The 25,987-nt window shown below is 37.0% G+C and overlaps 1 protein-coding gene across 3 annotated transcripts in view; it reads right to left on the minus strand.

Moving 5' to 3' along the window:
- LOC149830671 (uncharacterized) overlaps positions 1–16,446 on the minus strand; it is a 31,857-nt gene extending 15,411 nt beyond the window's left edge. For 2 of the 3 annotated variants that reach the window (XM_090016679.1, XM_090016678.1), the window contains exons 1-2: positions 15,348–16,443; positions 10,794–11,101 (exon numbers count right to left, since the gene is read on the minus strand). In XM_090016679.1, the coding sequence (XP_089872805.1) occupies positions 10,794–11,101; positions 15,348–16,333 (1,294 nt within the window). In that variant the 5' untranslated portion in view covers positions 16,334–16,443. Of the gene's footprint in view, positions 1–10,793; positions 11,102–15,347 lie in introns of all 3 variants that reach the window. The other variant, XM_090016677.1, reaches the window with a different exon arrangement.
- Positions 16,447–25,987: the final 9,541 nt, after the last annotated feature.

A 25,987-nucleotide genomic window follows, 5' to 3' on the forward strand; every position in this document is an offset into this window, starting at 1 on the left:
AAGGAACATCACATGGGGGCATAGATTAGAAGGAACCAAGTTGGACATCTAATTAGCATTCTACAATTGCTAGTGTAGCAATAATCTTTCGAGGAACCAGGCATATTCCACACAAAGGATGCCTTCCACCAGAAAGCAATCTCATTGAATCAGCTTCTCTCATAGTAGCAGATAACAGTTTCAAGTTTCAACACTATCAAAAGAAGAACGAAAAAAGGAAAACCCCACACAACATAAATTCCTTCACCCAATAGTAGTAGTAAATACACAAGGTCAAACAACATGGGCATATAACGGAATGTACTCAAACTAGAACAGAACCTTGGAAACCAGTATTGTGAATCATGGATTGTATATATCTAGAGACCTCGAACACTGCACAACTATATAGGTGTGGGTGCGGAAGTGGGTGCCGGTACGGGTTCGGATGCAGCACTTTCAAAAACTTGGTTATGGGAGAGCAGGGAGTATATATACAGTCTTAGTTTACACATACATTTTTACATTAATAAAATAAAAACAATTATTATCATTTCATCATCACCCGAACCTAGACACGGTTGCGCGAGCCCGGGTACACCCTTAACCCAAATGAGGAGAGGAAGAGGAAGAACAAGAGAGGAGGAGGAGGAAGAAGGAGAGGAAAGGAGGTGGGAGGAACAAGTGAGAGAGAGTTACCTCGTTGGACATTGTGCTTGTGCTGAGGAGCGTAGAGAGGAGAGCGCCAAGAAGGGGAAACTGAGTCCTAATTCCCTTTTCTGTATTTTTTTTTTACTTTCTTAATGCTAGAAAAAAGAAAAATTGGACTCGGTCAAATTAGACACATAGTCTCAGGTGCGGCTTGACCAACACAAATTTGTGCGATCGGGTTATCCGGGCTTGAATCTGGCTCTTCCTGCGGAACATCCACCGCACGCTCGGGTCCCAAAGCTTCTCAAACATTTAGCCAGGGTTGGATCTTCTGTAGGTAGGGGCTCAACACGTAGATGGATACCTAGGGAAGTCACCCACGGTGGAGGGGCCTGAAACAAGGCAGGAACGCACTTCCGGTATGCTCTACACACGTGGCAGAGCCCCGGGAGGTTTACTGATTCCCGTAGAGGGTGTCGAGACCTCCAACGGGCCAAGAAAGCTCTTGGGGGTTGCTAGGCACTCTGCTCTGCAGTTGGATGTATGCTACGTTGTGGGGAAGGCAGATGATACAGATCTGGACTCACGAAGCACAAAACAGTTTGTGGTAGGCCAAGGGCCGGCTACAGCACGCTACATGCACAAGGCAGAGCCTCCAGAGGCTTACAGCGGTCTTGGATGGATACCCCAGCCCTCACGCCACCCCTGGAAAGACCTAGGGGTGCTGCAACCATAGGGGGAGGCGTGAGAAAGAGAAGGAGAGGGAGAGGGAGAGGGAGAGAGGGCTGAACGCCCAGTGCAACAAGGGGGTGCCAAAGGCAAGGGGTGTGCCCTTGGGTGGGTGAAAAGGAATGAAAGGGGAGGTAAGGAAAGAAAGGAGGAGAGAGAGAGAATAGGAACGATGGAGGGAAGGAACGAAAGAGAGGGGGGGCATTCCAAGGGGGAGAGAAGGAAAGAGATGGGGAGAGAGAGTTACTAAAAAACTACCTCAATTCATTCAAGCATGCCTTGGGGCTCTCTCATAAGGTGTTCATATTAAGAGAGTTGCCCAAAATGGATCCGAATCTACACAAAAGTTGGGCCTCAGATCTTATTCAAACAAATCCAAACTCCTAAAGCCATAATTGAAAAGACAATAAAAGCCAAAAGATAGGCCTAATGGTCTAGGGTGCCAACACATAGTCATGTGCTCATGTTGTGAGTGTGGGCTCATCTTCTTCGGATGCATTCAAGCATGCCTTGGGGCTCTCTCATAAGGTGTTCATATAAAGAGAGTTTCCCTAAATGGATCCGAATCTACACAAAAGTTGGGCCTCAGATCTTATTCAAACAAATCTAAACTCCTAAAGCCATAATTGAAAAGACAATAAAAGCCAAAAGATAGGCCTAATAGTCTAGGGTGCCAACACATAGTCGTGTGGGCATGTTGTGAGTGTGGGCTCATCTTCTTCGGATGCATCACTCTGTGAGGTGAGACTCGTGTCCTGCTGCACTCGCAGGGTGTGTTAAGCTATATGAAGAGTCCATGTGGCACAGCTGCCCAACCAGTCGCCAATATATCTTTGAAAATAAACTTATCTAGCCAAGAATTGGTCAAATGCTGTCTTGTCGAAAAAATGATTCATAGCTACATATAAAAGCAAAAATATGGGTGCACATGTAACTTATGGGTCATATAAGTTGCCAAATATGGAGAACTATTGCATAAAGATCCATGATCCAGTATGTTGCAGATCATGACCTAAAAGAAGGAAATCTGGCAACCATGGCATGGAAATCTAACCCTTAAACAAAAGTCAGCTTTGTAACATAAGAAATATGCACACAGATGCACCATCAGAAAGCATGAGCATTGCTAGCAAATACTAGGTTAGTGGAATAGCCATCTAGTGTCAGGGAGAGTTCAGTAAAATGTGCTCATTACATAGAAGTTGCAATTATCTAAGATAAACAGCAAAAGATGAAAAACAAGGTATCAGATGCAAGGACAGGCATATAGTCACCTTTGGCAAGTGTTATAAGAAAGCAAGAGTAGCTCTCCATCCAGGTTGAAGTGATTGGACAACCAAAGCTGTGGAAGTGAGGAGAACGTGTCTTCAAAGCATAGTTTTAAAACCTAGTGACTCGTCACTCGGCTCGTCCTTGAGTGACTAGTTACTCAGTCGGGTCAACTCAGTGACTCGGCCGGGTCATGTTAACTTTATATTTTTTATAAAATATGTAAATATATGTACATACCATGCATATTTTATAATATGTTACCAATGTATAGTATATAATATGCATTATATGATATTTTTTATAATATGTTTAATGCATAATTTTATTAATATATATATAACCATATTTTTATATATAATAAACATAATATTTATATTATATTTTATATAATATATGTAATTATATACAAAATATATTATATGTGCAAGACTCGGCTGAGTCATGGGCAAACTTGGCCGAGTCATACTAAAACTCAACTTACTCAGCTGAGTCAGCCCATGACTCGGCCGAATTTGTACTGGTTTTGACCCAGTAACTGGGTGATCCGGGCAGAGTCAACCAGTTGACCCAGCGAGTTTTCAAACTATGCTTCAAAGTACTGGCAGTTGAAGGACTAAACCAACACTTCTATAGGCTCTTCATGCTACAGGATTTCGAGATCGTTAGAGAGCAAAGCTGTTAGAATATGCAGAACTGGGCAAGATAAAAAGGTGCAGCACCAAGCCTTTCTAACATGGAGTTCAATGACTCCACAATCAGACAAGCTGCTATATCATCTCATCAACTAGTGCTATCTGGTAGAAGAAAAATCTGTGCATATATCTTTCACAGAATCATTACCAAATCTACTGAATCACCATTTTCACAAACAATGCTCTAGAAGATATCACAGAGCCCAATTGTTCATTGCATGGTCGTCATCAACCATAGCAAGCGCTTAACTCCAGATATCAACAGGCTCTTGTAATGAGTTTGACAAATCCACTTATAAAAGAATTCCCAGAGTTGTATTTCGTTTCTCACCTACCTGGACAGAGTTGGAAATAATCAAATTCACTCAGTTTCTCTAGGATGCAGTTGCTTGCTGAATAAAAGAACATAGGAGAAAGAGTTGAAATGACATCACAAATGATGGATCATCTTAGACCGTTAAAGAGCTTGGCCAGAAAGGAATACCATTCTTAAGACAAATTACACTTGAAAAGTAGAGGATGGTCCATCTCAACTTATGGCCAAAAGAAAAGTTAAGGGCAAACACGACCTTGCTTCTGCGGGTGTGGGTGGATTTTCAAGAAGAGAATTAGTAAGTTCAATCCAAACAAGTCAGACATACAACATGCTAGAACTTTCAAACACACTGAGGAAATGGCTAATGCACAAAATAGAAAACAATCAAAGGCCTCAATGGACAAGAGGGAACTCCACAATTAAGAGACCAGATGATTAACTCAATCCTCAGAACAACAATATAGAGAACATTGTGAAAATGTCTATAGAGGAAATATGTGCAAAAAAAGCACAAATATTCATGATAAGAGGTGTGCACAAAGGCACAAGGAGAACACTCACAAGTCCACAAAGGCATAAAAAAATACTTCTTTATTGAATCACCAAAGAAAGCTTTTCAAAAAGCCTATTTCATCTAAAGGGGGATGACCCCTATTTATACAAATGGAGTCATGGGAGGGCTCCAACATATACGTTGGAGCCCCTCCAACGGTTATAAATCTAACGGTTGGAGGGGGTTCCAAAGTATATGTTGTGGCCCCCCTCATGGCCAATATGAAAAAAATAAAATAAAATAAAAAACCAGAAAATTAATTAAAAAAAAGACAAATTACAAACATATTCTCAAAAAAGAATGTGTAAAAAAGACTGTAAAAAAACACTGATATATATATATATCAGTGTTTTAAAACTCGCCGAGTCAACTCGTTGACTCGGCCCTCCAGCGAGTCAACCCGGCAAGGCAAACTCGGGCTTGACTCGGGCCTAACTCGCCTTGACTCGGGCGATTTTTGGGATGTTTGAAATTTGATTTTTGAGTTTCAAATTACAGTTTCGAAATATATAAGTACATATATTTTAACAAGGGTTACCCCCAGATTTTGTATAAAAATGAAAATAAAAATCATTTAAAGATAAAAAATCATTTAAATCCATAGAATAAAATCGCCATGCATCAACTTATTCTAGCAAAATATTTTAAAGAAATGATTCTCACTATATATGGAGGGTCAAATGTGCCTATAGGAAGTCACATTTAGGTTTCATCATCCATTTGTTATGTGAACAAGCATTGTACAGATTCAAATATTAGTAGTCTTTTTATAGTTGTGCCATTAATATATTTCCTGCATAGTTTTCATACATGAGAAAATTGCTTATTTATGTTGATATTAGGCATTATGTAAACTTTCAATATGCACATATATCCCTATTTTACATTTATAGATTTGTTAGAGAGGGAATTGAAACTTTTAAAACAAGCTAGCATATATGATTGGCCATTTTAGGAACCGTAGGTAGTAGCAAACTGAACTCATGGTGACCACATCCTCTAATTCAAGTCATGAATTAGTCAAAGTGCTTGTATAGATATCAAATGCAAGCAAACCTCTATAGCTCTTTGCAGTTTTTATATTCTTACAGACATTTGGAGACTACATGTTTACTCAAAAACATGGTTTGAGACAAATTATATATTGTTTTTCTTTTAAAATCAAAAGTTAACAAAACTTGGTCCGAGTCACCGAGTTGACCCGCCGAGTCACGAGTCAATAAAGAACGAGTCGAGTTCCGAGTCACGGGTTTTAAAACCTTGATATATATATATAAGAAGAAATTACATATTACAATTTAACACCCCTTCAAACTTAGGGTGAAATAACCGAAAGTTTGCCAAGAAGGAATTTGAATCTAGGAGAATAGAGCGCCTTGGGGAAGAAGTATGTCAGTTGGTATTTTGATGTTACATAAGGAAGATCTATAATTGTTCTTAGAAATTCTTCATGAACATAGTGAAAATCCATCTCAATATGCTTCGTGCGCTGATGAAATGTGTGATTTTTGGCAACGTAGATTGCACTTTTATTATCACAACATAGTTTTGTGGGTCCTTGAACTCGTATATTCATATCTTCCAGCAATCTTTGAATCCAAACAATTTTCATGGTAGTGGTTGTCATGGTTCTATATTCAGTTTCGGTGGATGAGAGAGATACTTTCTGTTGTTTCTTGCATCTCCAAGAAACTAAGGATTCTCCTTAAAAATACAAAAAATAGTGGTGGAGTGACAGTTATTTGGGTCACCTCCCCAATCAGAATCAGTATAAACAATTAAATTTAATTTAGAAGAAGAAGATAGAGATACTCCCTTGTTTACGGTTCCCTTTATGTATCTGACAATTCGGAGAATGACGCTCATATGTACTGTAGTTGGGCATGTTGAAATTGACTAGCAATATACACGCATGAGAGATATCAGGTCTACTAATGTTGAGATATGTTAGTGATCCAACCAGTTGTCTGTAAGCAGTGGGATCTTTCAAATGAATCCCATCATCAATCTTCATTTTTTATCCTACTATTTCAAGAGTTTCACAGACCTTGTCATCTGTAATTCCTGATATGTCAATAATCTCACAAGCAAGTTTAGTTTGTGATAAAAATAACCTATGTGAGAATAGGCAACCTCAATACCCAAAAAATATGTCAGTGTCAATATAACATGATGAAAATCCATTTTCTAACATCGCATTGTTAAATTTGTTGTACCAAGCCTTGGGAGCTTGCTTTAAACCATAAAGAGCTTTTCGTAATCAAAGAACTTTTCCTTTAGGAATTTTCATACCTAGTGAAGCATCCATATAAACTTCTTCATTAAGATCTCCATTCAAAAAGGCATTTTTGACATCCATTTGAAAAATATTTTATTTCTTAATTGAAGCGATAGTGACGAGACATCTAACATTGACCATGCATGCTACTTGAGCAAATGTTTCATCATAGTCAATTCCATATTCTTGACTATACCCTTTTACTACTAAGCGAGCTTTATATCTTTCAAGAGATCCATCACTCTTAGTTTTGACTTTAAACATCCATCTGTATCCTATGATTTTCTTTCCGTTAGGGAGATTTTGGAATTCCCATGTGTTGGCTTAGGAGCTCTAAGTTTGTTTTTCATAGATTCTTTTCATTCAACATATTTTTTTAGCTTCCTCAAAGTTTTTAGGTTCAAAATATGAGTGAATGGCACTAAGACAAGCTCTATATTTATGTGAGAATGAATTGAAGGATACGAATCTAGAGGAAACTTTCCTAATTCTTCTAGGATTTGTATCAAAAGAGGAGGTAGATTCCCCAGGTTCACTATATTGTTCAATTGCACTTCTAAAAGTGCCTCTATCTCTATATGTATAAGTGATAGGATTATTAGATGTCCCTCTTTTTTTATGATGGTTGGTAGATGGATTGGAATCATTGTTGTTTTCATCCATTTCATGATCACTAGTATCATTACATGATAATTCACCATCACTAATATCATCATTTCTAGATAATAGGTCAAATAAAAAGGAATAGTCGACATTATTTTCATGTGATTCACATTTTTCGAAACCACTATCATTTTTCAAAAATGTCACATTCCTTAAGACATATAGTTTGTCATTTGAAACATCATAACATCGAAACCCTTTTTGTGTTTCGAAATATCCAAGAAATGTGCACGGAATGGCTTTTGGTGAGAGTTTATCATTTTTGTTTGTAAGTACGAAACATTTGCATCCAAAAATTCTTAAACTATTATAGTCAGATTCTTTTTTATATAATATTTCAAAAGGAGAAATTTTGTTTAGATTTTTGGATGGAAGACGATTAATAAGATAAACGGAAGCAAGAGTCGCCTCTGCCCAAAATCTCTTTGGAATGTTTTGAGATATGAGTAAGGCTCTAGTGGTTTCAATGATATACCTATGTTTTCTTTCTGCCAACCCATTTTGTTGAGGGGTTTTAGGACATGATTTTTGGTGAACAATACCGTAGTTTTCAAGGTAACTCTTAAATTCATTGGAGAGATATTCACCTCCAGAGTCGATCCTAAATATTTTTAGGTTGCCACTAAATTGATTCTTAATCATCATATGATATGATTTAAAACACGAAAATACTTCATGTTTGTGTTTAAGGAAGTATATCCAACAATATCTAGAGTAGTCATCCACAAAGATTACATAATATGCAAAACCTCCTTTTGATATAACGGGTGTTGGTCCCCAAACATTCGAATGAACAATTTCAAAAGGTTTAGTGGTAAACATAGATCTTTGTTCAAAAGGCATACTTCTCATTTTTCCAAGAATACAATCATTACAAGAGAACAAACTTTTACAAAGATTTTTGACAAAATGTACATAAGATAACTTGGTGATGTTTGGCTGACCAAGTCTTTTGTGCCAAACATTTATTATGGTTTTGGTATTTGGAGAGAGTCCACATAGTATAAATCTCTCTTCCTAAAGCATTCCCCAATCAACTTCCTGGACCGACGATCCTATATTAAACATTTATCAGATGAGAATTTTATATCACATCCATGGTCCGAGAGTTGAGAGATGGAAAGTAAATTTAAATTCAATTTTGATATAAATCTAATTTTGGGGATAAAGAAATGTTGTCTTTCAAAGTTTTTAATGCCTTTAATTTTAAGAGAAGTGTCATCCGCGGTTGAAACAAAAGATGATGATGTATTTTTTAAATATTCGAAAAGAGATAAAACATTTAGAGACATGAAATGATGCACCGAGTCTAAGAGCCAAGAGGCTTTACCTGGAGGAGGAAATGTAGACACGGTGGCTCAAGAAATAGCTCCCTTGAGAAGAGGCTGAAGTGCTTCCATAATTTGATTTAGAAAGAGAGCTTCATTTGTGGAAGTAGATGAACTTTCTTCTTTTTGCGGTTTGGATGTGGTGGCCATGGCCAACAATTTCTTCCATTTAGGACATACCGGTTTGATGTGCCCTGGTTCTTTACAAAAATGACATACAATTTTGCTATAGTCCCTTCTCCTGCCTTATCCACTATTAGTTCCTTGAATTTGATTTTTAAAATGAGGAGGCTTGTAAGCTCTTAAATTATTTTCCGACCTAGAAACGACATTCACTCCATCATTTTCTTCTTGATTTGAAGGCGTTGCAAGAACACTTGAATTGTACTTGCTTATGCTCATACGAGTTTCTTCCCCCACTTAATTTTGTAATAACATCTTCAAGAGAGGGAAAAGTGAAGGAAGACAAGAGAGAAAATCTAATTTGTTCAAATTCGGACCTTAGACCATTTAAAAAATTAAAGAATTGATCTTCTTCTAATTGCTTACGATGAAGTTCTATGGCTTCTCCGCTAAATTTTGGTTCGAGCATAGCAAGCTCATCCCTAATAGAGGAGAGTTCGGCAAAATACTCTCTAATGGTCATTTTGCCTTGAAGAAGGGTCAAAGCCCTTTTTTGAAGGTAGTATTTATGGGACAAGTCCCTTGAGGTATACATTTTCTCAAGGTATTCCCATGCTTGAGATGTCTTCTTGAACTTTATAATGTTTGTGTTGATTCTAGTTTCAACGGATGAAAAAATCCATGATAAGATCTTAAAATTTTTCATTTCCTACTCCTCATGTCTCTTGCTATATTCTTCAAGAGCTTTAGTTCTCTCTTCTCCTTCAAGAATCTTAATCTCTCCTCTTTCTACCAAGGTGATTTTTGGCTTCGGTTCCGGAATTGAGCCTTGGACATAACCCCAAAGCCCTTTTCCTTTGATATGGGCTTCCATGTTGCCACCGCAAACGTGATAGTTTGAGCCATTAAGTTTAAAGCCAAGAGAATATTGATAATCTTTTTCACCCATTTGAGAGGAGAGAAGAGAGATAAAGATATGAACCACAATAAGTTTTTGGAGCGTACTTGTTGTGGTATACTTCTCACGAATTGGATCGCAAAGATGTCTTCATGCCAATCACCAAAAAAATTGGATGCACGTCTTTCGAGGCACCCGATAATGTGAAGAACTACATGATCCTCTTTCTTTAAGAACCTCGCTCTGCTACCATGTGAAAATGTCTATAGAGGAAATATGTGCAAAAAAAGCACTATATTCTTGATATGAGAAGTGTGCACAAAGGCACAAGGAGAACACTCACAAGTGCACGGATACACATGCACAAAGACATAAAAAATACTTCTTTATTGAATCACCAAAGAAAGCTTTTCAAAAAGCTTATTTCATCTAAAGAAGGATGACCCCTATTTATACAAATGAGGGGGGGGGGGCTCCAACATATACGTTGGAGCCCCTCCAACAGTTATAAATCTAACCGTTGGAGGGGGCTCCAACATATATGTTGTGGGCCCCTTCATGGCCAATATGAAAAAAGAAAAAAAGAAAAAAGAAAATAAAAAAACAGAAAACTAATAAAAAAGAAAGACAAATTACAAACATATTCTCAAAAAAAGAATACGTGTAAAAAGACTGTTACACCCTATCGGGTATATATATATATATATATATATATATATAGAGAGAGAGAGAGAGAGAGAAGAGGCAATTACATATTACAATTTAACAAACATGAACATCTAGGAGTCCAGGGTAGTTGCCTTCGTAAGATAAAATCTAGTAACATTGAATGTTATTGCAGAAGAAATTGTCCAGTGAATAAGCACCAGGACAACTTTAACCATGTCAAAAAGAAAAAAGGATGTGGCACCAGTACTCCTCATGAACAGGTCAGAACAACATGGTTGCAGTGTGTAATTATGATAGAAAATGGGACAAACCAAATAGAACTCACTTTTGTATACGTTACAATTTAATTCAACAATCACAAAAAAGAAAAGCATTAGGACCAAGTTACAACAAACATAAGGCAGATTTCCAAGAAAAAATCCATAATGATAAAAAAATGAACAGGCCAGAACAACATGGTTGCAGTGTGTAACTATGATAGAAAATGGGACAAACCAAATAGAACTCACTTTTGTATACGTTACAATTTAATTCAACAATCACAAAAAAGAAAAGCATTAGGACCAAGTTACAACTTACAACGAACATAAGGCAGATTTCCAAGAAAAAATCCATAATGATAAAAAAAGATGAGTATTTCACCTTTAAGTCTGGTATCCATCTCCTTGTTGCCCATCCCATCCATGCGACCATCCTTTCTCCTTCCAGTGCTAGTGTTTTGAATAATGACTAGTGGTGGCCATATAACAAGATCGTCTCTGTTTGCTGCTGCATCATCAGCAGACAGAGACTGGTATACTTTTGAGTTTTCTGGTTGCTTTGCATAGCTCCATCCCATCAAAACACACAAAGATTTGTGTAGGCCAAGGTGATCAATGCGCAAGTCTGCATTTTGTGCATTATACGCATGCATAATAAGACTATGCAAATCCACAAAATCCTTTGAAGTCCTGTGCCGTTCATATCACAAATAAAAGACAATTAAATATGACTGGCATGAAAATTCCTTGAGAGATTATAAACCAAGAAGAAAAAAAGGATGCCAGGTAACTCACAGTTAATGGGTATAAGAACATGGAAAATATACAGAAATTTCAAGCTAATACGACCATAATACTTAAATCATCAAGTGGCAATAAATTTATTACAATCAAATGACATGCATCTTAATGGAAGTGAACATAATTCAGTGTCATAACACTATAGATACACATTGTTCCTGACACTCGTCTGTACTTAATATAAACATGCATGCTTTCATACAAGAACACACCGCATTGTTTAAAGTCAGAATCCCGATATACATAAGCAAAAGATTAGCCTAAGTTGCATCCTACAGGAATCACACGGGTGAGCAAGGCCAGTAATGGATACTTCTCAAACTCCAAATAGTAAAGACATAGAATATCTAACATTACAAAAAATAATCAATTAAATCACCACATGAAGAGTGATCATCATCATCTTGGTACCTATTTCAAATAGTAAAGCTAACAAATACACATAATTAGTATAACATATCCCCAGATATTCCATAGCATTTCATCATTGAGCAAGGATTTCACGGAAGACTGAATACTTGTAAGGCCACCCAACAACATGTTCAATTTAGCACAATATTCAGGAGCTAATATTACAATGCCGAAAACTTCACATATGTTACATATTTAGTTACATTATAAAAGATTTTCAAGTTTGAATCTAGCTTAGCAAAATACAGAACATAAAATATCAGACTGGAATTTTATTTGGCCTGGCAATAGTAAGTATGTATAGTTGCTGTCATTCATGGCAGAAATTGCAAAGCCATCTGTTCACATCCAGCAAAAGAGAATTACAGTGACCACAACATCACTGCAAACGTAAAGCAGTACTGTAGTAGTATGAGTACACAAAGAGACATGCACTATCACCAACAGTTTTTTTTATCACGCAACATGATTACAAACATACATCTGCAACATGTACAGGAGCATGACCAGTCTAGAACAAGATCAAAAGGAGAAACTGCCTATAAATCAACATAAGCACCCAAATACATGTATATGTGTGCAGGCACACACACATTCTAAAGACAGAGAAGGCATATAATATTTCTGCTACATCTTGGCGTGGTTACAATTAAAATAGTAAACGATCTCAAGAAATAAGGTAAAATAGAAAAGAATGGAGGATTGTACACAATCCAATAGAATGAGGAAGAACTAGGAGAAGGAAAGAGATGTAAGACAGGATTATACTACAAACTGAAACTGACATCAATATAAGATATCTTTTTACGCCTGTAACAAATATATGGATAAATTGGATACTCCATCAAAATCATTAAATTGGTTGTTCAATTACAAAATTGTCCTTGCTTAGAAGACACAACCTTAAATGGATGCTTGCAATCAAATTGATTGTTAAATTACACAGCTATTCTTGCTTACTGGACACATCCTACAGCAAGAACAAGCAAAAAAATCAGTAAGTCCCTGGTACACAAGTCTAAGCTCACATCAAGAATATGCTTCGGTAGGACCAAAGAACAGTCTATATAAGATTTCATTTTAAGCCTGTAACAATTATATAAGTAAATATGGTGTTTGCAAACAGTTAATTCCCAGTTCATATCTAGTCTAGACTCACATGAAGGATACGTGCAGCAGGAGGAAAGAACTGTCTATATAAGATTTTTTTTAAAGTCTAAGAAATATATAAGTGAATCGGTTAATCCATCCAAATCATTAAATTGATTGTCAAATTACAAAAGCATCTTTGCTTAGTAGATACATCCCCAACACATGAAATACTGCAAGAGAAATCAAACAACTAGCTTGTCATGCACATCAAGCATAGACTAACATGAAGAATGTGCCTCAGTAGGAGCAAAGAATAGAAAAAGTTTCTAGAGATGTACAGGAGACATAGTTCTGGAATGCTCAGCAAGAACCAACACAATGCATATTTGGACTGTGCACAAGATAGAATAACCCAAAGTTACCAGACTAGGAAGCGGAAGCGGGAAACGATACAGAAAGCGGAAGCGAGAAGCGCTGCATTTTAAAATATATAGGAAGCGGGAAGCAAAGAATAAATAAAAGAAATATAAAAATTGAATGGAAATCAAAATGAAACACAAATAAAAACTAAAATAAAAGTGACAAATATTAAATTTCATATTTTTTTAGTGTAAGAATTAAATGTTTAACAAAATCTAAAAATGATGACTACCAATTTAGAGAAAGCACATGGAAGTGAGTGAGAAGAGTGAGAAAACACATAAAAAACAAGAAAAGTTGAGTAAGAGAGCATATAAGAAGAATAGATGAAGTGTGTGGAAAGCATAGGAGAAGCATGCGGGAATCGAGGTTCTCATCAAGTTTCGGAAGCGAGGAGTATCGTGCTTCTGAAGCGAGTTTCCAGGAAGCGAGCTTCCCACCTATCTAAGAAGCTTCCGGTAACTCTGGAATAACCAATCATCAAACAGTACAAACAAAGAAAGGGAGAAAGATGCAAGAAACAAGAAATTTTGAGATAAATAGGACTGAGGACCCAATGTAAGTAAACAAGCAGCATCAAGATTACTTCTGTGTCATATACATATATTGAATTGGGTTTGAAGGGAACAAAGAAGGATGCAACATAAACCCAGTATGTGTTCAGTTCAGATTGAATGAGGATTATGACAAACTACCAAGAGAACAAAAATCCACATCCATATATGGACATCCAGTGGGTTGAAGCCATCCAGCATGACAACGTGCTGCATTGCTTGAAAAATTAGATTACACAGAGAAATTTATTCTTAGAAGTTGTTTAATGATGACAATACACAGTTCCAATTTGTATGCCATTCTGTACAAAGTTTGACACTGTGGCTAGTACAAACAAATTGGAAAATGCTGGGTTGTCTGCAATGTGAAAGCAAATGGTTGAATCAAATGATCACAGGAAACACCAATAACTAGACAAGAGAAAGGGAAACTGCAGCATGTACAGCACACTATTCTTTTGAAAAGAAATTTAGAACAAATAACACATTTTCAAGCATGAAGAACAATACCAAATTAGCACACCAAATTGAACAAAGAAAATCAACAAGATAAATGTAGAAATTGCATAACAAAAACTGCCTTAACCACTCTAATATAAACAGCAGAAACAAAACTCAAACAGATGCACTTCTCCAATAACAGAAGAAGATGACATGTTCAGAATATGTAGTCTGGTACCTATTTAAACTCTTTCATATACATAAACATTCGCCAACCTGTAAATATGCATGTGAATCCGATGTTGTCAAGTGGTGGCGAGGGGTAATAGTGATTATCAGTAAAATACTAGTAGCAATAGAACTAAGAAAAAAAGAAATGCTGCCCCAACGAAAACCACTAAGGTTTCGTTGAAGCCCTTTAAGAATGTAGCTCCATGTGCATGATTATGGAAAGATCATGTGCATGGCATCCTCACTTGTTTATGCCATCCATGCCCACTGACATCTTTACTTTTTTCCTCAAAGCAATCAGCAGGCACTATCCATCTAACATTTTTTAACATGCAGTCTTATGGTATCTCAAACAGAAAAATACACAAAGAAAACGCTACAGCACATCTCATGAGCAAAAAACGATAGTAATAACATGGAAATCGCCAGTTTCTTTTGCATAACCTGCCAAGAAACGCTGTTACCAAATCAAATAAATGCTAGACTACAATTGGAAGTATCCTCACAACATTGACATCTCCATTCCAATTTCACATGGCTCCGCATCTATCCAAACCTTACAAACTTGCCTCCTGAACCCATTGATTTCACTGATCTCTCCAATTTTCGCCATCTTTTGAGGCCCACCACCTATCCAGAGAATAGAAGACAACCTCCCAGGTTGTACAACAAGAATATTTTGAATCCAAAAAAAGATAGGTAATTCCCATAACTATTACCACCAACCATGCAAATAGACCTGATATTTTAAACGCAAATCCAAGCAATTCAAGGGCATGGAGAGCTTTGATTGTGTTTCTGTGATAGGCGTCAACACTAACCACAATTTTCCAATAGAACACCAATCCTAAAACAAAATCTTTTATAAAACCTCCCATTTTTTTACGACATAAAATCCTTTTAATTGAATTGGGGATGAGAAATAGAAGGACGATAGGAAAGCGAAACAAATAATCAGTTCAAACCCATTTGTTCTACAAACAAACCTGCCGCAGACGATGCACCGTAAAGGGCCTGATTTACCATCGTCAAGATAATCTTTCCTTTGTGTCACGCTCTCGTTCACAACCTTTGTGAGCCTAAGAAAAGCTTTCCTTAAAGCAACCTTGTCCACATCCCGCAGTGCGTCCACCGTGCTCTTCCCCTCGCCATCATCACCACCATGCCTTGGAACCTTCCGCAAGCGCAATCCATCCACCCCCCTACCGGAACCCGGTCTTGGAGGGCTGCTGGAGGCCCCCGGGAATCCATTAGGGTTTCCATACTGCAGAAGCTGCTGCTGACGCTGCCGCGCAATCTCCTCATCCCGAAACCGTGAGCCATAGAACCTATCAGGCTCGCCTCCGAAACCTGCATCGTCGTCCCCATACTTCCTCTTCATAGGATTATCCAAATTCCAGAAATCCTCGCGGTCCCTTTCTCGCTTAAAACCGGAATCTAAACCTTCAGGGCTGAACCTCGGGAAGGGCTTATCCATCCCGATTCGGTCCAGGCCCCGGGGATCACCTAGGCCGGGGTGAGGATGACCATACGGGTAGAGCCTGTCCTCCGGCGGTGGCCGGCCAGGGGCGAGATCAGGGACACCACGCGGGGACGGGTAGTCAGGCGGGAGAGCAAAGTACGAACGAACGTTTCCATCCGCCAAGACGATCGTCCGGCGCTCCAGCATGTGGAATCCGTACGCAGGGGCCGGGGGAGGGAGCGAGAACCCGCCTGCGCCGCCAGGACCAGCATCTGGCAAGGAGAAGGGAGGGCCGCCGGAGACTTGCGGAGGCGAGGGATGTATGGGATGCTTCGACGGACCTGGGGCCGCAGCGGCAGAGGCAGGAGAGCGGGCGAGATCCTCCTTAGAGGGTTTGGGTTCGGCGGAGAACTTCTCCCTCGGGGGATTGTTCCCCTCCCAGCGGCTCTTCCGGTTGGCCGAGGAAGAGGAAGAGGGTGGGATCTTCTGAGAGGAGGATTTTCCTGACATGATTCCGGCGAGCTGGGGCAACGTGGACGCCGGAAAAAAAAAGGGAGGAAAAGAGAGGAAGAAAGAATCTATCTCAGCGTCATCGTTTCTTGCCGAAGGATGAGAGACTCTAGGGCAACAAAAGCGAGCTCTCTTCGACAATAAATAGACGACGCCGAGACAATAAAACAGAAAATTTGACGGGTTTTCGGTAAAAATTTTCATTTTACAGAAATCTCGGAAAGCCACCTTTCTTTTCTACAATTACGGATTTCTTGATTTAGAAAACCTCAGAAAGCCACCTGTGTTTTAGCCTTTTAGGGGTACAAACGGGTGGTGTTTTGTCCAATGCTCGATCCAAGTTTGACATTATTTCCGGACACGGTTTCTTAAACAAGATTCGAAATTGTGCACTCGAATCTGATTGAAATTTAGTTGTGCTTGTGTTTTATTTGTGTGGATTTTTTAAAAACTCACATCATGTCTTATTATTTAGATCTTCTGATCTTTCCACCTTTACTAAGAGTGCTAACTTGAGTATATTGACGGTAGATCCTATAAGCCAGATACCTTGTTTTGTATACCATGAGTACTAAGAGATTCAAAAAATCTCATTTTTCAAAAATTAGATCTATGTGATGATTGTCTTGTTTAGACTCTTGTGTGCCCTATAACCCAAACCTATGGCCAAAGATCAAAAGAAGGACACACAATATCCTCCTAACAATCTAGACCATACAAAGAATGCCCTAGGTTCAAGTAACTTGGATTCTAAAATGGTCTAAATTTAGTCAACGGAATCAATCATGACCAATCACTAAAAGGTTGTCATGGATCATAATATCCAAGAGTCAAGAGATGATCCAAACAGTCAAGGGTTGGAGATAGTTTTGTAGTAGATCCATGTGATCAGTTTGAAGGAGGGTTCACTTATTCAGAGGATAAAGAAGAAAAATAAGTCTAATACATCTCTCAACCATCAATAAACTAAAAACAAATCCAAGATGGATCTTGATCTTGATCTAGAAGTAAGAGCAATTATGAGGATATAACGAGTGAGATATATGTCACGAAGACATTGATGAGGAAATTCCAACAAAAATTGGAAGACATTGAATCCCAATTAAAGATGAAGAAAAACAAGAGCAAGCTCGCACAGCCTCAACAAGGTCTCATGTTGTTAAGTAGAGTCCTTATTGTGGTCCAAACAGAACTTATGGCCAAGACCAAAACATGAAAAACTTGGAAAGTATGGACCGTGAGTTAAATCAGTAGGTATGTGGTAACCAAGGTGGGAGATAGAACTATACCATAGAGGATTTTATCCTATAGTAATTATGGAGTCTTGATATGTTGGTTCCCAATAAGCTTAGAGGGTGACACCCTTGCTTTGTTCAACACCTTGAACCTCCAGCAGATCCAAAAGTTCAATGGTATGATGAATTTATTCATATAAATGTTCAAGCACAATATAATTGCACCTCATACTATAAGTCATTTATATGACTTGAAGCAAAAGCAAGATGAAGGTGCTTATGGTTTCATAAGCAGATGAAGATTAGTATGCAATAAGATGAAAGATCTGATAATAGAATCACATCTTTTGACCAACAAAGATATTAAGAGCTTCTCCAAGTTAGTTAATCATGTGAATTATATCACGATGGGAATCAAAAGAGGTCTTTATGAAGGTATGATTTATAAGATTGGATATGAAAAAAGACAATGGATCAAAAAAATCTAAATCGAATAACCAAGTCAATATTGTTAGATCAAAAGGGTCAAGATGGGACCAAAACCAATTTGAGTTATCTCAAAACTTGATAAAAAAATCACAAAGTCAATGCAGACCATAAAAGCTCAAAAGCAAGGGCAGAAAAATTCAAAGTGAACTTGACAAAGGAAGTTCACCAAGTTTTATCAATCCTTCACAAAAATGTTAGAGTTTCTAATGCAATCAGGTATGATTGAACTTGCAGCAGTACAGAACCCTCCACAAGTCAAGGGCAAGGATCCTTCAAAGATCTGCAAGATTTACAAAGAAGTAGGTCATGGCACAAAACGATGCATTGCTTGGAGACATATTATCCAAGATTATCTTGACAAGGGAAAGATGGAGCTCACTAGAGAGGATAAACTGGCAGGTAACAGGGATATGAGAATTTACCAAAACCCTTCTCCTTAGCTTCGACAAGTTTATAATGTTGGAGCACTTGAAAAAGTGCATAATCCATGTCAAAGAATATTCTCTCAAGAAAAGTGGTCTATTGTGGTGGCTATACCACAAATCTATGTAGAGTCGAAAGATGTGCAGGTCATTCCAAAGTGGACCATGATACCTATCACTATGGTTGGTTCAACGAAAAATCCTTAAGTGAATAAGACATAATCCCTCCACCTCTTCATGTTTGCTCCATCCTAACCATGCTTGAAGGAGTTGACTATCAACTTATATCCTTCGCAAATCCTCAAGTTATTCCACTCTAGTATTAGAAGTCATGACCCCTATGATCATATTCTTTTCAGAAGAAGATATACCTATCATATCTACAGTGAAAGAAAGATTAGGTGAATCAATTAGTTTTTTATGATCAACAAGAAGACAGACCCATGGAAGTTGTTCTAGAGATGTTAGGGGATAATTTGCTCCGCCTGCGAGACCTTTTTTGTGGTTATAATCCTTAATATTTAAAATTTGAATTAGAAGATGTCATATCTTAGAACCCTAGGGTGGACCAAGAGGAAGGCCCAAGGATGTTAGAAGAAAAATACCTATGGGGCACCGGTTATAGGGAGGAAATAAGTGACCAAAAATGAAAAGACCCTCATCAAGATCCTAAACCTCTATTATTTCTTAATTGGAATGTTTGTCTTCATACAAGCCTAAAAGCAAAAATATATGGACAATATGTCTAAAACTCTTCCAAATATATGTCATTTATTGACAAGGCACTGAAAGTGCAAACTGAGTATGATGAGTGGGTGGAACAACAAAAGCAGAAATCTCCTAGTGAAGAAGAAGCAACTTTGTTTATGAGGAAGGAGTTAGAGATGTTGGACCAAGAATACAAGCAAAGAGCACTCCCTCCTCCATAATCTCTTGATCCAAATGATCCATGGTTAATTGCTATAAGATAAATGAAGGAAAGAAAGCCAAATAACCCATATGTTGAGTTTCTAACGGAGCGAGATTGGACTATGAGGTTAGCTCCTAAACAAAAGTTTCAATACCTTTAAAGATTTAGACATGGCATGGTTGAGAATGCATTAAATTAAAAAAGAGAAAGAAATGCAAATACTCTGATAAGGCCCCATATGAGACATTTAAGTATAAAGGCCTTGATTGGGAGCAATATAAGATTAATTTCAGGCCCGTTTGATCTATAATGGAAAAAATTTAAACTGAAAAACATATTACAAGTGGATTTGGACCTCATCAATGTCACATCTAAAATGTTTAAAAGGGTTCCTCATCTACTGATTATGGAAGGCCAAGGATGCCCCGATCTCTTGAATTGTCTTAACTCTCTTCTTGGTAACTTGAGTTGTTCTTCATAGCTCGCATAACTTCTGCTTGTTGACCGACGACCCCCGCTAAGCCATTCAAGGTGGTCATGATGTCACTGCATTTGCTTTGCCAAGCCATCTATATGAACATAACACAAGTAAGTGTGTGATACCTTTAGCACCAAAAAAGACATCACACTATAATACATAAAACAATTATCTAGAAAATGTTATGCTAACAGAAATATATATTAAGCCTAGTCACTTAGCACACTTTCGTACTAGTGTATGGTCCAAAAACTCAACATTGTTGGGTACCATACAAAAAGAAACCTATCTACTAGGAGTTTCAATGATTTAACTTTGAAAAGAAAACTTTTTGATGCACTAAGGTCGGTTGGAGAACTATTTGAGGTACTCCCTTCTATTTCCCATGCCTCAAATAACTCATTGTTCGACATCTACTTAAGACATGTTTAGCATCTCTAAGTTTCTTTTAAGTTCTATAATACTATATAATTATAATTATTCGAACAATAATAATTTAAGCAATAATACATACAACATGATCTCAATTGCATGATGGAACTTAAACCACTATTTTCATTTCTAGTTGGCTCTGATACCAAATCTATAATGCCTCGAGATCGCTAACTTGGGAAAAGCAGGGAAAATTTTAAAAAAATTTAAATTCAAACTTTATAACATAGCAAAAAAACTTTCTTTGAAATAAGTTAGCAAATCTTGGCGAGTGACAAGTGTAAAGTGAAACACGTAGGACTGGATCCAAACTCCTTTTAGGATTTGGATTCAATCCATCACTGAGAATTCTATCTAGAATCCTAGTTAAACCATTTTCCCTTTCAAATCAGAGTAAATAAATGCTTGTCAACAAAACAAGAACAATTTAAGCAAAACTGATATCATTCCGAATGTGTCATCGTGTGTCAGACTAAGAAGACCCTGCATACGGCGTTGTCTCGTGATGTGTATTAGTAGCTGGTGTAGGTGGGTCATGTGCAGACGAAATATCATTTATAGAACAATGAGTTAGAAATTCACATAATGCACATTTAAACTAATCAAGTATACAATTATTTAAATGATATACATATCGAAGCATTACGTGAAGACGAAGGCTGAGACAAACAATCACTAAGCTAGGATCCTATAAAGACGATTAACAAGTAACAATTTTTATATCAACATATGAGCAAAAACATAATGAATGCCTATATTTAAATATAATACAAAGACATCCACCTAATGTTGTCCCACGGCCTCCACTTGGTCCTCGACCACACTTGGTCCTCGACCACTGAGTGCTCGACCACTGTGACCTTCAGAAACCATATTCTAACAAATAAAAATGGTATTTAGATCAGTTACATAACTTCTGATCTTAGCATGAACATGACATATGAATGAAATTTAAAGATTTAAAGGTCCTACATGAATCAGTTTTATAACTTTGCATGAACTCTGCATGTATATGCTAAGTATGCATAAAATGTAACATGATATGTAATTTCATGAACTATTATGCATGCATTGATAATTCAATATTTTCATGTGTAACACCATCACATCATATTTACATACATCATATGGATATTTAGAAAGATGAAATCACATTCACAAACATGATACATTTATTTTAAGCATGTTTTTATGATACAATTTCACATGAAATGTATAATCAAATCGAAAATAACTTCATGCAAGCATGTATAGTCATGTTAAACAATGTAATACATTCAAATCATTCATATCACAATAATGTCAAACATGTACCTGCAGCAAACACGATCCAATATCCCGCTAACTACAACAATGACTAGCATGGTCTTCGAACTACAAAAATAAGAGCAGATGAGAAAGTGATGTGGTATGTATTACAAGATGTATTTCACTAGCTCGAGTATGCTTCCTCATAACTTATTTGACTTTCATATTCTTCTTCTTCCTCCTCCTCCTCTTCGTCCTCTTCATATTCTTCTTCATTGAGTGGTCATCCACTTGGTATATCATTTGGATCACATTCTTCCATATATGTGTCATCGGATAATGAAGATGTGACATGCAGATCATGTGTGACATCGTGACCATAAGAAAAGTTATACATATCATCTGATTAATAGTAATCACCCTCTTCAACAATCTTGTCTTCCTGTAACTGATCATATTTGGGGTATAGTTTAGACTTCACCTTGCAAACCGCCCACCATTCATTTTTTTCTGACTTACTTGTATACGAATATGAAGTATAGTAAACTTGTTGAGCTTGTGATGCTAATATGAATGGTTCATATGTTCCAAACCTTGATTTATGATTCACCTCCACAAAGCCTGAGGCTTTGTCGACTATTGTTGCTCTGAGATCAAACCAATGGTACTTGAATAAAGTTACATTGTTATTTATGCCTAAGTAAGTCAACTCCATTATTTCTTCTATGACACCATAGTAGTCAAGTTCATTTTCACCGTAATTGCTACCCTTGACACACACGCCATTATTTATCATTGACTTATTTACACCGTAGTCTTTTGTATAGAATTGAAAACCTTTTACGATGTACCCGTTATAACATTGCACAACTTTGGTCAGACCATTTTGTAAATCACATATTTCTTGGTCATTAACATCACCATGGTGGACCTATAAACATAAACAATGACTGTAAACATGATCAATTAAGTAATATATTGTTGTTTACACGAAAAGAATGCATGTCATTGTCCTTACCAAGTCTTTCAACTATGCCCCAAACTTATTTTCACGTTCTTTTTATACTTCTGAATCAGTGAGATATGAAAGTTCTCTCTGCAACTTCAAATCAAATTGTTTGCACTTAACAAATAATTATATTATCGAACCATGTACGTAAAGAACTTAGTGTAACATATTATGTATACTTACTCGATGTAGGGGTCGATCTCTAAGCAATTAAAAAGGATATAGATTTGTGTTGCGTCTTGCTCTTGATCTTATAAGAGTCTTGACTGGCAACAGTCAAAGGCATTCCCAAGTGGTTTAAATATTGATAGTTTGTCAGCCACAATAACTTGTTCTTTATCATCATTATGAAGTGGGCAAGTATAACATGTTGGAATGTGAGACTCAAAGTACATAGATGAGAAATTTGAAATCTCTTATAAAGTATACGCCTCACAAATTGAACCCTCCACTCTTGCTTTATTTTTAACCATTTTTTGAGGTCAAACATGCATCTGTCAACAATATACATCTCGTAATACAATAAATTCTCAATAGCATTAGCAAGAAAAATATAAATAAAAATATACCTTTCAAATGGGTACATCCCTCGATATTACACAAGACCACCAACCCTAAGTTCATATGGCAAGTGTATCTTCACATGTTTCATGACATTGAAAAATTCTGACGAAAATATCTTTTCTACCTGACAAATAATAGTGACAACAAAATTCTCAAATTTTTTTACTTCAGTTACTACAACTTTCGATGCACACAATGTTCTAAAAAATCGACTCAACTCAGATACTACCCCCCATATAAATTTATCTAACATATCATGGAATGCTAGAGGAATCAATCGTTGCATGATGACATGACAATCATGGCTCTTCAACTCATATAATTGCCTCTCGTCTATCTTCACAGCTTGAGCAATATTAGAGACGTATCCATCTGGAAACCTCAACTGTCTCAACCACTGACATATCTGCTTTACTTGATCTGGTTCAAGCACGTACCATGTCTTTGGTTTTAGTACTTTGCCATTATACTCTTGGAGTTTCAATTCTGGTTTTTTACATATTACTTTAAAATCCATACGGGCCTTCGGATTATTCTTTATTTTTCTTTTGACATTCATTATCGTATTAAACATATTATCAGACACATTTTTCTCCACATGCATCACATCCAAATTATGTCGTATCAATGTGATCAACCAATAAGGTAGTTCCCAAAATATAGATTTCTTTGTCCAATTATAATCCTTCCTAAATCCAAAGAAGGGCGTCGCACTACAGACATCTGTCAGTCCATATGGAAAGTATCACAATCGTCTTAAAATCTCTATGCCAAACAATCGTTTAGGTAGACCTTCTATTTCAATTGTGCCTACTCGGAATACATTCCTTTATCATCGGAACGGATGGTCGCTGGGTAGAAATTGACGGTAAGAATCAAACCAATACAACTTCCTTCCATGCATCAATCTAAAAGACTTTGTATCCTCCATGCAGTACGGATATGCCAACCTCCCATGTATGATCTAACCCGATAACATATCATATACAGGGAAGTCACTAATTGTCCATAGAACAACAACATTCATAATGAAGTTTTATTTTTTGTGGGTATCATATATGAGAACACCGTCATCCCACAATGACCTTAAATATACATCAAGATTTTGGCCCAGAGACGTCAGACCAAAGATCAATCGAGATAAGAAAAGATTTTAATGCTTCATATACAAGCTTGAAGGAAGGTTGTATGGGGTGACAAATACCGGCCAACATAAGTATGGGGTTAATCTACCCTCAAATGGATTAAATTCATCTGTACATAAACTGAGCCTAACATTTCTCACTTCCATTGCGAAGGTCTAATGAGTACAATCAAAGTTCTTTCAAGCGTTCGTGTCAACATGATGCATGATCTTGTCTTTATTATGTCGAACTTTATTTGCATGCAATCTTATGTGTTTAGTTGTCCTCGAAAAATATACAGTCGTTGCAATCTAGAGGTGAGATGAAAGTAGATGAGTGACTTGTGTGGTAGTTCTTTTGACCTCGTGCTAGCATTGCCCTTTGACTTTGGCTTGAACCGAGGATGCCCACATGACGGTCATGATCTGCTATTTTCTTGATCTTTGAAATATAACATACAATGATTTGGACAAGCATATATGTTTTGATACCTCATACCTAGAGCGTTGACCATAACCTTCGCACAGTAGAAATTTTATGGCAATTTTTCATCTTTGGGCAACATACTCTTCACAATAGAGCACAGACGGTCAAAACATGATTGACTCAAATTATACTCTGACTTCAAATTCAGTAGTTGAAGAACTGCAGACAAGATAGTGTGACCCTCGCAACCATTCCACAGTGACTTATCAACATCTCTAAGTAAGTCATAAAATCTACCAGTTGCATTATTTGTTGCTTCTTCCTCTACCCCAATTGGTACATCACTAGGACCTATAGTAAAACCCAGTTTTGGTCCTGCGACATCAAATATCAAATCCACATATGGATTATCGTGCACCACATCCACCTGTGCGTCAAAATTGTTCTAAATTTTTTCACCATGAAGCATTCAATTCTGATAACCACTAACAAAACTCTTCTTGTATAGGTGATGTCTAACGCCATGAGGTTCTACAAATCGATTGTTCTTATACATCGTGCAGAGGCAACTGATCCGACCGGTGGGATCCACTGTACTAGCACTTGTCGTTGCAAATTTAATAAAACTGTCAACACCATCCATATATTCAAGTGACACCTCATTATCAACTATTCTATGATACATTCATTTATGGTTTGCAGTCATTTTGTTCTTTGATATTATGGATATTATCTTAACTAGTTAAAAGAGAATCATAATAATGCTATGATAAAGAAAATATTTAATTTATCATGCATTGATGGTGAATATAATGATTTGATATATATCATGTCATTCACCTCCAAGAAAACCACTGTCAAGCAAAAAGTAGTTTTTTGTTTCAGTTAATGCGTAAATTTTCTTTCTCTTTCTACCACAAACATGTTTAACATAAAATGCAATTTCATGAACTATTATGCATGCATTGATAATTCAATATTTTTGTATGTAACACCATCACATCATATTTAGACACATCATAAGGATATTTAGAAAGATGAAATCATATTCACAAACATGATACATTCATTTTAAGCATGTTTTCATTATACAATTTCACATGAAAGGCATAATCAAATCGAAAATAACTTCATGCAAGCATGGATACAGTCACATCAAACATTATAATACATTCAATCATTCATATCATAATAATGTCAAACATGTACATGCAACAAACACACTCCAATATCCTGCTAACTATAACCATGACTAGCATAGAATCTAAACTACAAAAATAAAAGCACTTTTATTCCCATACATTCAAATCATGTTGA

Source organism: Nuphar pumila, chromosome 8, assembly GCF_984573655.1.
Source record: "Nuphar pumila chromosome 8, dmNupPumi1.hap1.1, whole genome shotgun sequence".
NCBI classification, from domain to species: Eukaryota; Viridiplantae; Streptophyta; class Magnoliopsida; order Nymphaeales; family Nymphaeaceae; genus Nuphar; species Nuphar pumila.